At 33.8% G+C, this 16069-nt stretch overlaps 2 protein-coding genes across 3 annotated transcripts in view; one reads left to right on the top strand and one right to left on the bottom strand.

Annotated features, from left to right (window-relative positions):
- Positions 1 to 1828: 1828 nt before the first annotated feature.
- LOC145690263 (band 7 protein AGAP004871-like) overlaps positions 1829 to 16069 on the bottom strand; it is a 34929-nt gene continuing 20688 nt past the window's right edge. For both annotated transcript variants that reach the window (XM_081764992.1, XM_081764991.1), the window contains one exon: positions 1829 to 2226. In XM_081764992.1, the coding sequence (XP_081621118.1) occupies positions 2140 to 2226 (87 nt within the window). In that variant the 3' untranslated portion in view covers positions 1829 to 2139. The remainder of the gene's footprint in view (positions 2227 to 16069) is intronic.
- Positions 3648 to 15785, top strand: LOC145690262 (uncharacterized). Its single transcript, XM_081764990.1, has 2 exons — positions 3648 to 5375; positions 13512 to 15785. Exon 1 carries the CDS (start codon positions 4053 to 4055, stop codon positions 4767 to 4769), a length of 717 nt encoding a protein of 238 aa, XP_081621116.1. The 5' UTR covers positions 3648 to 4052; the 3' UTR covers positions 4770 to 5375; positions 13512 to 15785.

Raw genomic sequence — 16069 nt, 5'->3', positions numbered from 1 at the left:
GTGGTTATAAAAGATAAACAGGCTAGACAAAGTACATTGACGTCCTGTACACAGCATTTTACCAAGTCTTATTGAAAAATAAACATATCGTTCTCGTATTCTTTGTACCATTTCATGCACTTGTCTCTTTCAACCACTTTCATGTCATCAGTACCATACTAATGTATGTCTAATTGTTTCCCCATTTGATTTGCAGTAGTGTTAACAAGCGCCATAAACAGATTTACTAATGGTACAACAAATTCGTAGAGGATGGTTCCATATACAAACGGAAAGGCACTGGTCGTCCTCGCAAGTCAGATGGAAATGCTGAGCGTATCCGAACTGCTTTCGGAACATAGCCTTAGGAAATCCACAAGCAAAGGAAGCACTGAACTTGGAGATCAACAACCAACGGTACGGCAAGTGCTTAAAAAACGTCTGCATCTTAAGCTGTAGACCCTATAAGTTATAGTTACTCCAGGCATTGCATCCTGGCGATCATGAAAAAGATTAGAACTTTACACTGCATTTTTGCAATATTTGGACGATAACACTTTTTCTGAAAGACTATTTTTTTTTTATGAATCAACATTTCATATCTCTGGTAAAGTAAATCGCCAAAATATCAGAATTTGGGGGCTCTGAAAATCCCGGCGTAGTCATCGAACATGAAAGAGACTCTCCAAAGCTGAAGGTGTTTTGCGCCATTTTCGTCAACAAAGTTTATTTTTATTATTTGTTTTAAAAAATTAGAATTACCACGAAGTGTAATATATATATATATATATATATATATATATATATATATATATATATATATATATATATATATATATATATATATATAACCAACTGAAATGGTAATTATGATTATCAACCTTAGGTCCTCCATATCATATGACGTTAAATTGATTAAAATACATATACTAAAGGGGGCTCATGACTTATGCGAGAACTTGGTAGGCCTATCTCACAAGCACTTCGGCAAAAATCTCAAACTTACAACTGAATGAAGAAAACTCAAAAGATTTTTTTTCACAGCCCTCCTAACATTTGTCAGGGTTGCATTTTTCCCTTGTGAGCAGCCCTGCAAAACACGTTTGTTACATGCTGCCTTATATTATTTTATTATACAGCTTATCTATCCATTAGTTTACAAAAGAAACCATTAACTGCGAAAAAATGTATTACTGAAATGTTTTATGCAACGCTCAAATCAGCATATCGTCAAAAGTTTTATGACACACGTAGTTTGTGAGTTTCCGTTGCCGTCACTAGACAGTACGTTCGTCTTTGCGACTGCGTGAATATTGCATCAGTCATCATGATGTCGTACACGGATGTAAAGCATGTAGTGCTGTTTGTGGTTCCATGAATCATCAGCAGCTACAACCGTTTACATAAACTTTAGAACACGTTATCACAAAGAGCAACTCAAAAGATAGACTGTTATTGCATGGCATAATAGTTTCATCGACAACGATTATGTACCACAAAGGACGGCACCTGAAGGTAGACCAATAGTTTCTAAGCAGATGGCTGCACAAGTGTAGCAGAGATTTCTGCGTAATCCACGGAAATCAACTAGACGAGATAGCTTAGAGTTGAACATTTCTTAACTTACAGTGTGGAAGCTATTGCATTACTAGATGAAATTTAAATCAAAAATTTCGTGAGGAAATGGTGAACAGGTTTGAGACTAGTGGTAGTTGAATGTTTCTTTTTTTTACTAGTTGATTTTTTTTTTTTTGCTCAAAGTTTTACGTTATTCTTCCAGAGAAAAATGCATTCTTATAATTAGTTGAAAAATTTTAACTCTGTTAAGAATGAAATACAGTTACCATGAACGATCAATAAAAAAAATAAAAAAAGCGGAAAGACTTACAATATATACAAGTATTTATTAGAAATTTTTTTAAAAAAACTATACATTAATAGAAAAAAATATTTACAACAAGAAAAAACATTATAAACTAAAAATGCCTTCCTCCTCATCTTCCTCAATCTGTTCTTGAGGATTTTGTAGTGTTTCACTCTCTTGTTGTTGATGAGGAATATTTCGGAATTTGTCTTCCTCCTCAAAATGATGGAAATCAACAGTTATTTCTACTAGTTCGTAATGTGTTCCCTATATCCTTCCTGAACAGGTATATTTTTCTATTGAAGTATCTGCATACTCTTCTCATTCTCATATTTGCAATCATATTGATCACTTGCGTGCGTTGCAATGATACAAATCTCATCCTGGAAAAGGATATTTAATTAGTTTAAGGTACACCAATACCACTACTAATAAAAATACACATTATATATAATTTTTAACTTCACATTATATTTCGTCATATCCAAGTTCGGGTGAATTCGGGTATATCCGTCACTATTATGCGGAAGAAACAAATCATTTTCAATAACAATGTAAATTCTAAAAGTGAATACAATTACATTCTAAGAATGAAACATGTTCAGCTGTGACCTCGTGACACCTATGGTATGTGTGGAGAGCAAAGATATGTAAACTTATACAATAAGTTCCAAGAATAGAGGGAGCTAACTGACAATACGCACTATGTATTATCAGCTTAGATGTAGATGTAGATTAATTACTGCTTTTTGTTCACCAATAGGATTTTGCAAGTACTGCCGTGTCGTGTCGAAGCACACAATGTCTTCATTAATAATAAAGACAAAATTTCTTTTCATGTGAAACACTGATATTATTAAGTTAATAATTTCGTACAACGATATCGCCTACAAGTAAGCACGCTTCCAGCTATCTCACTGGGTTAAAGAAAATAAGCTTAAATTAAATATTGAAAAGACACAAGCAATCAATTTTCATCACATGCGCAACAAACATGCACAGCCTAGGAACATTGTAATTCAAAATAACGAAATAGAATATGTAAACTCAACTAAGTTCTTAGGAATTTGGATAGATAAAATTAAAACTCTCCTGGGATGTTTTAGCAAATAACTAAGCTTAGTAAAAAATTAAACCAAATATATTTCGCAATTAAAGTACTTAAAAATGATTTAAGAGAGTCTACTTTAAAAACAATTTACTTTGGATTACTCCAATCGAATTTAACATATGGTATTATACATTGGGGAAATACACATGTAATGCGCCGCTATTATCTAGCTGTCCCGAAGCGCATTACATAAAATTCATTTGGTGATGGGGTGTCTGGTCCGCATCTTGTGATATTAAGATTAGAATTTAAAGAATAACTTTTTCGAATCGAATTTAAAAAGTTAGCAGTTCAATTATATAAATAGTTTACACAGGATGAGTTTGTGTTTTGTAACTACCTATTCAGTTTAAAAATATAAAGCTGTAATAAGTAAAAACCTCGGATCGTAGTACAAATCGTACTAATCCATCTGTAAAATTATGTATGTATTTATATTTAATGCCTATAAATATCAAATCAGTTTTAGCTGTTGCAAATATATTGTTATTTGTTCACAAATGATGTGCAGCTTTATAGAAAACAGAATGAACGATAATTAATAATTTAGATTATGTTTATAAATATAGTGAGAATATTAATTTTAATTTTGAAAACAGCCGCTATAAACTTGAAAAGGAGATGACAATGAGTTTAATGATATGATAAACTATAATAATTATATATGTTTACAAGAAAGATGATAATATGATACATAATGAATAGGTTATAAGTATAATATGTCATTTGGAAATAGGCTGTTGAAAAGTTTAGAATTGCCTCCTATTAAAATATAATTTAATATTCGTATGTTCTTCAATGTTGCATAGCCTACTTGACATTTAAACGATGTTTCCTGCACAGCTTGAGTTTTAATGGGCACTTTTACGCATGGCTAATGAGGAGAGAGGTCCTACGTTCTTCATTGTGGGAGTTCCTTCATTTGCGCACCGAACCTCCAAATTTTATATAATGGAACATGTACCTGTATTTGTGACAAGGTGCATTTCATAAAATGGCGACCGTTGACAAAGACGTTTTGAGGTGCAGATGAAGAATACGCCGTAGTAAAGGCAATACTCAGTGAATAATGAACAATACAGTTGGTAGCAGCAACAGATGACGATCCGAGGTACCTTAATGAAAATAATGAAGATAGAAACTACTATTAAGAGAGATAAAACCTTCTCAGAATTCTTGGAAGGCATGAGGAGCGATTTTAAACGTACCAACATTGATTTTGAACAACACTTAAGAAATAAAATTAACGAAAAGTTCTCATTGTTAACCATGCAGCTCGATAATAAGTTCTTGGAACTTCGGCATGAGATAATTTTAGATAGAAAAGAACATAACAAGATCGTTGGCGGAGAAAAAAAAGTAGTGGACATTATAAATGTGGAATTTCAAGAAATTGGAAAGACTGAAGAAGACAATGGCAACGAAGAACAAATAATGGATATGATAAAATCTGAAAAACTATGTGATGTAACTAAAATAGAAGAAGAAAATTATTATGAAGAGAAAATTATTACTGATGACGAAAACAACAACTCTATAAAGATTGAAGAAGAACCATTTCAAGGAGCTCCAACCGTGGATAAATATTCAAACATCAAGAAAACTAGAAAGAAACCTTGGGAGAAGTGCTGGAAGAAGAAGAAAAGCAAACCCAAAGAATATTTGTGGAATCTGCAGAAAAGGACGAAAAGAAGGTTTAAATTGGACAAGAGATGGAAATACCGAAGAAGAAAGGACAAGAAAGTGGAAAAAGAAAGAAGTAAAAGGAGCCGAAATAGAAAGAAAGAAAGAAACAGAAAGATAGTGAAAGGATAAACGACAGAAGAAGATGGAGAAGGAAAAGGATGAAATCAAGAAATGAAAGACAAAAGAAATCAAGAAAAAGCAACATTGTTGAAAGGAATAGATAATAGAATGTTGAAAAGAAAAAGAAAGAAACGAAAAGTATTGGCATGTTGGGTACCAAAGGCGAGGAAGACAAGTTCCCAAACAGGAAAAAGGAGAAGGAAGAAGTCAAGAACGAATTGGAAACATGAAAGATTTAAAAGGAAAGAAGAACTAGAAATCAAAAGAGGACATAGAAAAAGAAGAAACCGGATAGGTACCAGTAGATCCTGGCATTTGGGAAGATTACAAGAATTTGTGTTTGACACAGGTTGAAACTTTCAAGTTTAACCCTAAGCCTTCCAATGATGTTACGTTTGACATGTGTGTCAATTATTATATAATGGTGTTGTAATATGTGTTGGTGTTATTTAGTGTTTTGTTCATTCTGAAACTATCAACACTGTCAATAATGTTTGCTTTAAGTTAAGTGATTGTTGTTAACTGTGATTACATTATGTTAGAAGGAAACCGATTACTGTTAGGAAATCCTTGAATTAGTTGGTCCATATATAGTTGGCAAATTCTATAGAAATGGTACTTAAAGAAAAGCATGGACATTGAATCTTGTAAAAAAAATTATCTGGTGAATTTTTTTTTCAGGCAAAGGGGAGTCCTGTAATGCGTCGCTATTATCTAGCTGTCCCGAAGCGCATTACATAAAATTCATTTGGTGATGGAGTGTCTGGTCGCATCTTGTGATATTAAGATTAGAATTTAAAGAATAACTTTTTCGAATCGAATTTAAAAAGTTAGTTAGCAGTTCAATTATATAAATAGTTTACACAGGATGAGTTTGTGTTTTGTAACTACCTATTCAGTTTAAAAATATGAAGCTGTAATAAGTAAAAACCTCGGATCGTACTTCAAAAACTAATCCATCTGTAAAATTATTTATTTATTTATTTATTTCATTTTCCGCCGTAAGAACTTAGCATTCATGGCTTCGTCAAGAGATACAGTTACTATTACAATTAATGGTTGAAGTATACGACAGCTACTTCCCGTTTGGGAAGGAGGGGAAACGTCATACTTTTAGGAATTATTCATTGATTATCTAGGATGTTAAAAAGTAGGTAACACAGCGTGCATTATTGAAATTTGCCCTTGTACTTAAGGTGTTTTCCAGGAATCTCTCTTTTTATAACATATGGGAAGAATAATGTGCCCTTGTACTTACTGTATGAGTATGTGTGGAGGGATTTGAAAACATGTATCACATGTTCCGTGCACGTGTATACTGCTTACTGTTGCATTACCTACAAAAATGATTCTATTTGATGTACAAGTGGTAATACAACACATAACAAACACAGATCACGCTGAATTCACACTTCATGTTAGAGTGTGAACACAACATGATCTGGGTTTGTTGTGTCTTCCATTACCATTTGTACATGATATAGAATCACTTCTGTAGGTAGTGCAACAGTAAGAAGTATCCACGTGCACGGGAGATGAGAAGTAGCTGTTGTAAACTATTACCCAATTAATAATAATAATAATAATTACACGAGAAACGCTACAATTAATAATACAATTATTTAAAAAATAATATATAATAATACAATATATAATATAAAATATATACGTAACAATAAAACTTAAACTAAAAGTGTATTTTTAGAGAAAATATAAATTGTACCTTATTTTATATATTTCAAAATTCAAATAAATTTTAATATTTATATTACAAAGAAAGATCACACTGGAGATATTCATCTAAACCATAGAAAAGATGTTTAAGTAACAGTAACTTGAGGTGTCTTTTAAACTGCAAGTTTGGCGTTCGTTTGACACGATCTGGTAATTTATTATAAAGTTTTATTCCTATGTGGTGTAACGAATTTTGAGTTCTTGTTAGACGGAAATTTTGTATATGAATGTGGTTGGTTGTTCTTGTGTTGTGCCTAATGTATTTATATTTAATGCCTATAAATATCAAATCAGTTCTAGCTGTTGCAAATATATTGTTATTTGTTCACAAATGATGTGCAGCTTTATAGAAAACAGAATGAACGATAATTAATAATTTAGATTATGTTTATAAATATAGTGAGAATATTAATTTAGTTTTGAATACAACCGCTATAAACTTGAAAAGGAGATGACAATGAGTTTAATGATGAACTATAATAATTATATATGTTTACAAGGAAGATGATAATATGATGATATATAATGAATAGGTTATAAGTATAATATGTAATTTGGAAAAAGGCTGTTGAAAAGTTTAGAATTGCCTCGTATTAAAATATAATCTAACATTCGTATGGTCTTCAATGCTGCATAGTCTAGTTGACATTTAAACGATGTTTCCTGCACAGCTTGAGTTTTAATGGGCACTTTTACACATGGCTAATGGGGAGAGAGATCCTACTTCTTCATTGTGGGAGTTCCTTCATTTGCGCACCGAACCTCCAAATTTTATATAATGGAACATGTATCTGTATTTGTGACAAGGTGCATTTCACACACAAGGCCAAAGTAATTTTTACGATACAGAAACGAATAATAAGAATGATGGCAACTGCTAAACCAAAAGATCACTGCAAACCAATATTTAAAAAACTTCGTATACTTCCAGTACCCTGTTTGTATATTTTAAATCTATTGATATTTGTAAAGAGACACCTACAAGGTATCCTTACGCGAGTAGAACAGCAACATGATCATGATACAAGGAACAAAGAAAACTTTTCTATTGTAGAACACAGAACAGTATTATATGAAAAAGGGTGTAAATACGCGGATATCATGATTTACAATAAACTTCCAAAAGAAATAAAAACTCAGGACTCTGTTGCTAAATTTAAAAAACTCCAGAAATATTTATTACAACACTGCTTTTACTCGGTAGAGGAATACATGAACTGCTAAGTGAATAGAAATATTACATGATGTACAGTAAATCAATGTCATTACTCGCTTTTAGCATTAGATATTTGTTGGAGGATTTCTAAATACACTGCAAGTAATAATTGCTAAGTTTATTTTTAACCATGATGTCATGTAAAATGTACAGTGTAATAAGATGTAAGAAGTAAGGCTTAATTATTAACCTAGTGTGTGTAATTTTCACTATTATTGTTTCTTTTACTTTTGTATTCATATATAAATGACGTGTCCACTTCATATACATTGTATTACAGTGCTAAATGTATGAAAAAAGGACGAAATAAGTACAATACAATACAATACGATAGCCCGGTACATCAACTATTTATTGATTTTAGAAAGACTTACGACTCGGTTAGAAGAGAAACATTATACAACGTTCTTACAGAATTTGAAATATCGAAAAAAGCTAGTAAGATTAATTAAGATATGTTTAAATGAATCCCTAAGTAAAGTCCGGGCAGGAAAATTCTTATCCACGAGCTTTCACATCGAGAATGGCCTGAAACAAGGAGATACCTTGTCACCCTTATTATTCAACTTTGTCCTGGAGTACACTATAAGGAAAATCAAAGATAGGAACTCAGGTCTAGAACTGAATGTTATCACTAGGGCCCCGATATTTATGTGCTAAAAAACTGTAAAGTATTTATTTTTATGTGCTAAAAAATGAAAAAATACTTGTTAAAAATTAAAAGAAAATATTTAACAAAAAAATAACAAGGAAAAATGTGGGAAAACACCCAGCATAAGAAAAATAGACACTGGTGCTTACTAATAGCTCCTGTTCATCAGTTGTCGAAATTCCATAGGCATTGCAGTAAATAACTAACGTGTTTTCCAAATTGTTCATTGTAAAGCCATACCTATTGTCATAGAATAATGCCTTATATGAGAAAAGGAACGTCCCACATCACACGATGTTAACCTCGCATATTAGAAAAGGGCCATTTTACGAATATTCACACCATCAACTTCACTTGTGTTTTGGCCTTCCAATACCGGTACTTCAGATATTTTACATAGGTTTTTATAGTCAATGTTTTCCTCAAACTAATCCTTATTTTTTTTCTTACGACTTCAACTTTCGAAGCAGAAAGATCATTGAGCTTTCTTTCAACACACTAAACTTCTTTAACCGAAGTACTCAATAAATCTCCTGTAGTTTCTACTTTCTTTAACGAGTGAGTCAAAAAACAGAAATTGGCAAATATGAAAACAAAGTCAGATTTCAAGCCGCTGTCAGTTACTACAGATACAAATGCTTCAAAATTCTCCGCATAATATATACTGCATTAAGCCAGTAAACACCCCACCGCGTGTTTACGGATGTTGGAGGAAGTGAAAGATCGGGATTTGTTTCTTTGAAAAGTTCAATTCTAGTTGGTGATTTTACGATTTTTATTCTCATTTGACACTAATTTGTCCACTTTAGGACGAAGGGTTGAGATTTTTTACACAATCGATGTAAGGCGTGTACGACACATGTCACGTGAATCATATTAGGGTAGAATCAGAAAGAACTTCACCAGCTTTCCTCATATAAAAAGCACCATCAGTCATACAAAGCAAAACATTGTCATATTTCACACCATTCGGCCACAAAATATGCAGATTCATTGAACAGCCTGGCAATTGTCACGTGATTCGTAACTAAGAGTTCTTTAGAAACTAGCAAGAAATGTTGTTGGGAGATTATTTCATCATTTTCAGTATATCTACCATAACATTTCCCACTTTTCTAACACTAACAGAATCACTAGTTTCATCAATGCTCACCCATTTTTTTTTTTTTTTTTTTCGTTTTCACATACGGACCTAATGTGTGTTAAGGTTTCTTTGTAGAACTTTGGTAGATAGTTTTTTTCTGAAGCGTTGACTCATCTGGAGGACTTCAGTTCGTATATTGATAAGAAAATTTCGGAGCTCGGAATTGTTTACCTTTATACAGAGATATGTCAGGAGAAACGAATGCTTTACATAAATCTAAAAACGTAGTAGTGTGTATTTGTTGTGACGCTGGAAGGTCAGGGTGCATAGGTTCTCCGCGCGATATGTTTACTACCTGACAAGTGTTGCATTACCTGGGAACGTTGATCTGCACCTACATGTTTCAAACACGGTTAACAAAATAAGAATTTACCGTTGGTGGTAAAAATATTTTTAAATTCCAGTACGTAGTTTTCTAAGCATTCACGCACACTGGATTTCACTTTGGGCATCGTTAGTTCACAGATCCGAAAATATGAACTTCACTACTGTACGTAAATGACTCAATTAACAAGAGTCCCACAACTTGGTTCTGTATATAAGAACTAGCGTGAAATGTATAGACTGAAACGCGATAATGTTACGAAGGAAAGAGATGTTTGGCGCCAAAAATCTTCTGGTAAAAGAGCGACAATCAGGGTGAGATTTTGAAGCCGGACTGAAAGCCCGCACACACACAACTGACAAATCACGTGGTGGTGAGGACAATGATAACGTACTGCAACGAAACCTTTCTCCTTCTTTAGTATTCTGTGCCTACGATTACATTCCTTTCACCTGCGGTTACTCATCCTTCCCTCAGTTTTGGCTTCAAAGTACAAAGCGCTCCTTTAGAAGTTCTTTGTTTGGCACAAGTTACCCTGCGCTGATAAGCAGCATTTATGACGACAATGTTCCTGCAGGGGAGAAATTTCTTGTAAATACGATGGATAGATTTATGTAGTCTATTCTTTTCCCGATGTTATTTTCTTTCGAGGAAAAAAATCGTAAAATTTACAATAACACAACGGAAAATTATTAAAAATATGTATTTATTACAAAAATATCCAAAATATTTATTTACATAACCTTTCTCAGAAAATATGTATTTTTATGTGAAATAAAATTTGTACTTTACACTTGCACACTCTTAATTGGGATAATAAACTTTGTTTTGCGGTTGTATGTGTTTGAAAAAAAAATGTTTTTACATACAAATCCGGGTTATCACCAAGTTATGGCATGCTAATGATGTGAATTTAATAGGGGATGATAGGAGAACAATTGAAGGAAATGCAGAGGTCTTATTAAACGCTTGCCGGGACTTGAGTTTAGAAGTAAATGCAGAGAAAACTAAATACATCGAAGTCCGTCGAGATCGTAATACGGCAAATTATGGATGCGTTAAAATATCAAACAATATCTACTTTTAATAAAATGTATACTTCCAAATATCTCGGATTAATATCAACAGACCAAAACCATATTCACGAAGAAATTAAATGTCGACTAAAAGCAGAGAATTTGTGTTACTATCCAGTTCAAAATCTCTTGTCACGAATTCTATCGAGGAATTTGAAGCTTAAAATCGACGATAATCATTCCTGTTGTACTGTATGGTTGCTTTCTGTGAGGGAAGAACGCAAACTAAAAGTGAGAACAACAAGATTCTGAGACAAATATTCGAACGCAAGCTTAACGGGAATTGAAACTTCATAACGAGAGAATGCATAATTTATATAGTTTACTAAACATTGTTAGGGTCATCAAATCTAGGAGGCTTAGGTGGGGCAGGCCATATAAAAGTATGGAAGACAGTAGGAACGCTTTCAAAATTTTAACTGGAAGTGAAGTCGAAAAACGGCCATTAGGAAGACCTACGCGCAGATGGGAGGACAATATTAAGCTGGATCTCGCAGAAATAGGAATACAAAGTAGAAACTAGATCCAGTTGGCTAAGAATAGAAGTCAATGGAGAACTTTTTTGTGAACGCGGTATTGAACCTCTGGGTTCCATAGGCCATAAAGTTAGTTAGAAAATTACATTCTTTTTTTTTTTTTTTTTAAATATAAAAGATACATTTACTTTGCCAGTATGACACTTTTTCCTTTTCTGGTAGGTCTTCGAACTTGGGGGAGTGCAGAACATGTGACTGGTAATTGCAATATGATTTGTAGAACGATATGTATGCTGAACGTGAGTACAAAAACTTTACTATCAGGAGTATTATTCGAATCAATTACTTTTGTGAGCTGTAATAAACATCAATGATTATGCCTGCTTCCTAACGAAACATTTATTGAGTCGACGCATAAATTCGTCCGGTTTTCTTTTGGGTTGGCTACAATGCGGTGTGAAGGATTGTTTATGGTTATTTCGTTGTTTTACCGTAGTTTGGAGTTTGTGTGTTGTGAAATAGGTTTTCTTTATTGTGAACGTATTATTGTATATATTTCAGACAAACTAATATGGAATGACAAGCTGAAAAAAGTGATCCTTTCCGTCACATTTCACTCTTCGAGTTTAACCGAGGATCCAGTGCAGCAGAAGCTGCGAGAACAATTTGTGCAGCGTACGGGAACGTAGCAATTGCTGAAAGAACAGCACAGAAATGGTTTTCCCGCTTTCGAGCAGGATGGTTTGACTTGTCTGATGATCCACGTTCTGGAAGACCTTTAGATTTTGACGAAAATCGCTTAAATGAGTTGCTTCATGAGAATCCTCGTCAAACAACGCAGGAAATGGTACAAATTTTGAATGTGTATACAATGTAGTGTTACACTCGTAGAATATGTTAATGTTGTGTCCATGTTGTATTTGTATTTGAATTTGAACAGAATAACAGGATAAAAATAAAATATAAGAACCACACTAACTTATGCATCGACCCAATACTTTAATCTCTGTGAACATGGCTTACCTATGATGCCAAGGGTAACTTGCAAGAGTTTCGCCACAGTAAATGGATTGCTCGGATTTGTCTTTTTAAAAGATATTTTTTTTTTAATCCAACATTTTAAAGATATAAACAATAAGTTGTATTTAGTTGAAAAGTGTGTAAAGCTCTTAAGAATTCATTATGCTCCTAAAAATAACTCTTAGGGTTGTTCAACTTATTGGTTGCGAAACATGGTCGCTTACTCTGAGGGAAGAACGTAGACTGAAAGTATTTGAGAACAAGATCCTGAGACGAATATTCGGAGCCAAGAGGAACGGGAATGAGGAATGGCGGAAACTTCATAATGAGGAACTACATAATTTATACGGTTTACTAAACATCTTTAGGGTCATCAAGTCTAGGAGGCTTAGATGGGCAGGTCATGTAGTCAGGATGGAAGAAAGTAGGAACGCTTTCAAAGTCTTAACTGGAAGACCAATCGGAAAACGACCATTAGGAAGACCTAGGCGCAGATGGGAGGACAATATTAAGATGGATCTCGAATAAATAGGAATACAAAGTAGAAACTGGATCCAGCTGGCTAAGGACAGAAGTCAGTGGAGAGCTTTTGTGAATGTGGCATTGAACCTCCGGGTTAGTTCCATAGGCCATAGAATTAGTTAGTTAGTTGTTCAACTTATAATTCTAAGATGGTGTGTGATAATTCACACACCATTTGATGGCTTTCCATTGAACAAACTCGACACTACATGACTTTATTCATTGTACGGGTCTTCTAATGACAGATAGGTTCGAATGATAGATTAAATAAACTTTAGAATGACTACTAACTCGTAAAGCTATTTGGTATACGATCGTAAGTTAGTACTCTATCTTCGACGATGTCAATGCAAATCGATATAATGTTAGCTAAACTCGTGAAATGCACACTGAATTTGTTTGCAAGCATTAACAATGCATAACATACATGGTGTCATCATATTGTTTGACAATACTTCTGCCCAAAATAGTAAAGACCTTTGCAGTATAAAACTCTTCCTCACTTAACATACTTTGAAATATCTCTCTTGTACAGTTATCTTTTTTTCATAGACTAAAATATGCTATTTTTTCCTATTTGTTCCAGATCCTGTGAAGCTTTCGTTGTTTCTTTGAAACCACAGAGATGCCAAGATGAACCATTGAGGAGAGAGCCAAAATTGTAGCAAGATTTGAGGTATGGCAGTCTGTAATTCAGATCCAACGGTGCTGGAGGGATCAATATGGGAGGCAAGCTGTTTTGGATGTAAAAACAATTAAAAATTGCCACGGAAAATTAATGACTACCAGAAGTGTCGTGGACATCAAGAAATCAGGTAGGCTCCCGAGTTCGGTATCAAAGGAAAAAGTGGCTACACTGAGGGAGATGTTCGAGCAAAGCCCTTCAAAATCAACAAGGCAGGTTGCAAGAGAGAGTGACATTACACGCTATTCTGTGGATGCAATTTTCCATAAAGAGGTACACTACAGATCATGGAAGCCTCATTATGACTAAAAGTTATAAGATGATGATTGCGATAGGCGTGTTGAATTTTGTGAAATGATGCTCGCATGGCATGCAGGTCATCCACACTTGTTTGAAAAAAATTCTGTGGAGTGATGAAGCTGCGTTTAATGAAGGAGGGTTCGTTAATCGTCATAATAGCCATTATTGGACAAAAGGTGATCCCACAGAGACTGCTGAAAAAATGCATGGCAAGCCGAAAGTGACAGTGTGGTGTCTTCCCACATTATTGGACCCTATCTGTTCAGAGACACTATGACCGATGAAAGATACCTAGAAATGTTTGAAAATTTTGTATGGCCTCCAATTTCTGAGTAGGATGAGTCACATGAACTGTTATTTATTCAAGATTAACCTTCCCCTCATTACGCCTTGCCTGTAAGACAATGGCTTGATGAGCGCTTCGCAGGGCATTGGATAGGTCGCCGGGGTCCCACAGAATGGCCAGCGCGAAGTCAAGACCCCACCCCATGCGATTTCTTTTTATAGGAGGGGGCTAAGGAAGAAGTCTATCACAGCACCACAAACAACACACACACTCTCTCAAATACCCTTGGTGAACTTGAGAATAAGAAACGTGAGGTCATAAATGGTGTTTCCGCTGAGGTCTTGAGGAAGGTCGTACCTCTTCGTTTGAGACAATTTCTAGAAACCAGTGGATCATACTGGAATACACATTTTGAGTTGTAACTTTTGGAAAAATAGTGGTATGTAATAAACTACATGTGTGCAAACAAAAGAATGACTTCATACCTACAATATTTTAGGAGGGAAAAATATTAAAAATAGGGAGATACTTTCCGCCTACCCTGTACATTTATCAGGCTTTCTAATGCTAATGAAAAGAATTTAGGAAATCACGCCGAAAAAATATGTGGTTTCGTGAAGCTGTGAAAAAGGAACACTTCAATTATCCAATAGGTAGAAATAAAAAAAAAAAATAAATAAATAAATAAATAAAATTTAAAAAAATAAAATAATAATAACAATAAAAATCACATGGAAATTACACCAATTGTTATGAACATACACTCTACTCTAAATATAACTAAATGGGTAAATATCTCGTTGCAAAATTTTATACGAGTTTCTTAGTATTTTTGTATGTGGCTCACCGGTACTAAGCTACGACCATACGGAAAGCGTAAAAAGGATCTGCATCAGAAAACCAGTGTTTGTAAGAATACGTCTCCAAGATCTAAATGAAATGTAAATTAAATCTAAAATGTAAACATTCTGCAGCTTGCGTTTTTAAGGTAAGATTTGACTGTGTAACATATTCTACAATTAGTACAAAAAGCATTGATACACCTAAATAAACAATTTATAAGTCTTTAAAATCATAACTCCATAGAACTTTTTAATGAATATGAAGAAACTAGTTTTTGTTACATTTTGTAGGTATATGAATACTGTTTGCGCTAACTGTATACTGTTTGGTGCAATTATCTTTAGACAATAAGCAGGAAAGGACGAAAGACGGAAGAGTCTCCATTCAACCACCCTACTATGGAGACAAAAGGCCCTCCAAAAAAAAAAAAAAAAAGTTTCGTTAAAATATAGGAGTTTATAGAAAGAGACGCAAATCTATAGGAAAAATAGGAAATATAGGAGCATTGGAAAGCCTGATTTATTTTACAATAAGTAGTCACTATTGTATAACTAATATATAAATTCTGTTTTCTTATTTTGTGTATATTTAGGGGAAGAAAGAAGCGTCAGAGAAATCAGAAATAAGATAGAAAAGAACTAGCATTGAATGTTTTTAAGCAATTGTTCAAGCACAGAGACAACGTATGAGTGTAAGATCAGTGCATGAAAATCCGAATACTCTGTTAGTAGCACGCACAGAAACTGATCTGGAAGCAAATATTGGAAAAACAAAGTATATATTGACAATTTGCTACTGGATGCTACAGGATACGTATTAATAATTAAAATAAACACTAATCTTGCACTCCCAAAAATGTATCTTATTCTACTTCTGATTTTGACCTTTGCTAGGGTCTTCCTAAGTAACTACTATTGCTGCTACTCATTTCTTGAGTGTTCATCCACAAGGGGTGAAACACCAAAACCAAGAATCTCATGAAGCACCAACCATCTCTTAAAATTTTTATTTACATATTTATTTTATTTTA

Source organism: Thermobia domestica, chromosome 7, assembly GCF_964235325.1.
Source record: "Thermobia domestica chromosome 7, izTheDome1.hap1.1, whole genome shotgun sequence".
Classification (NCBI taxonomy): domain Eukaryota; kingdom Metazoa; phylum Arthropoda; class Insecta; order Zygentoma; family Lepismatidae; genus Thermobia; species Thermobia domestica.
The sequence above is the reverse complement of the archived record's forward strand: the minus strand, read 5'-3'. Positions and strand labels throughout refer to the sequence as shown.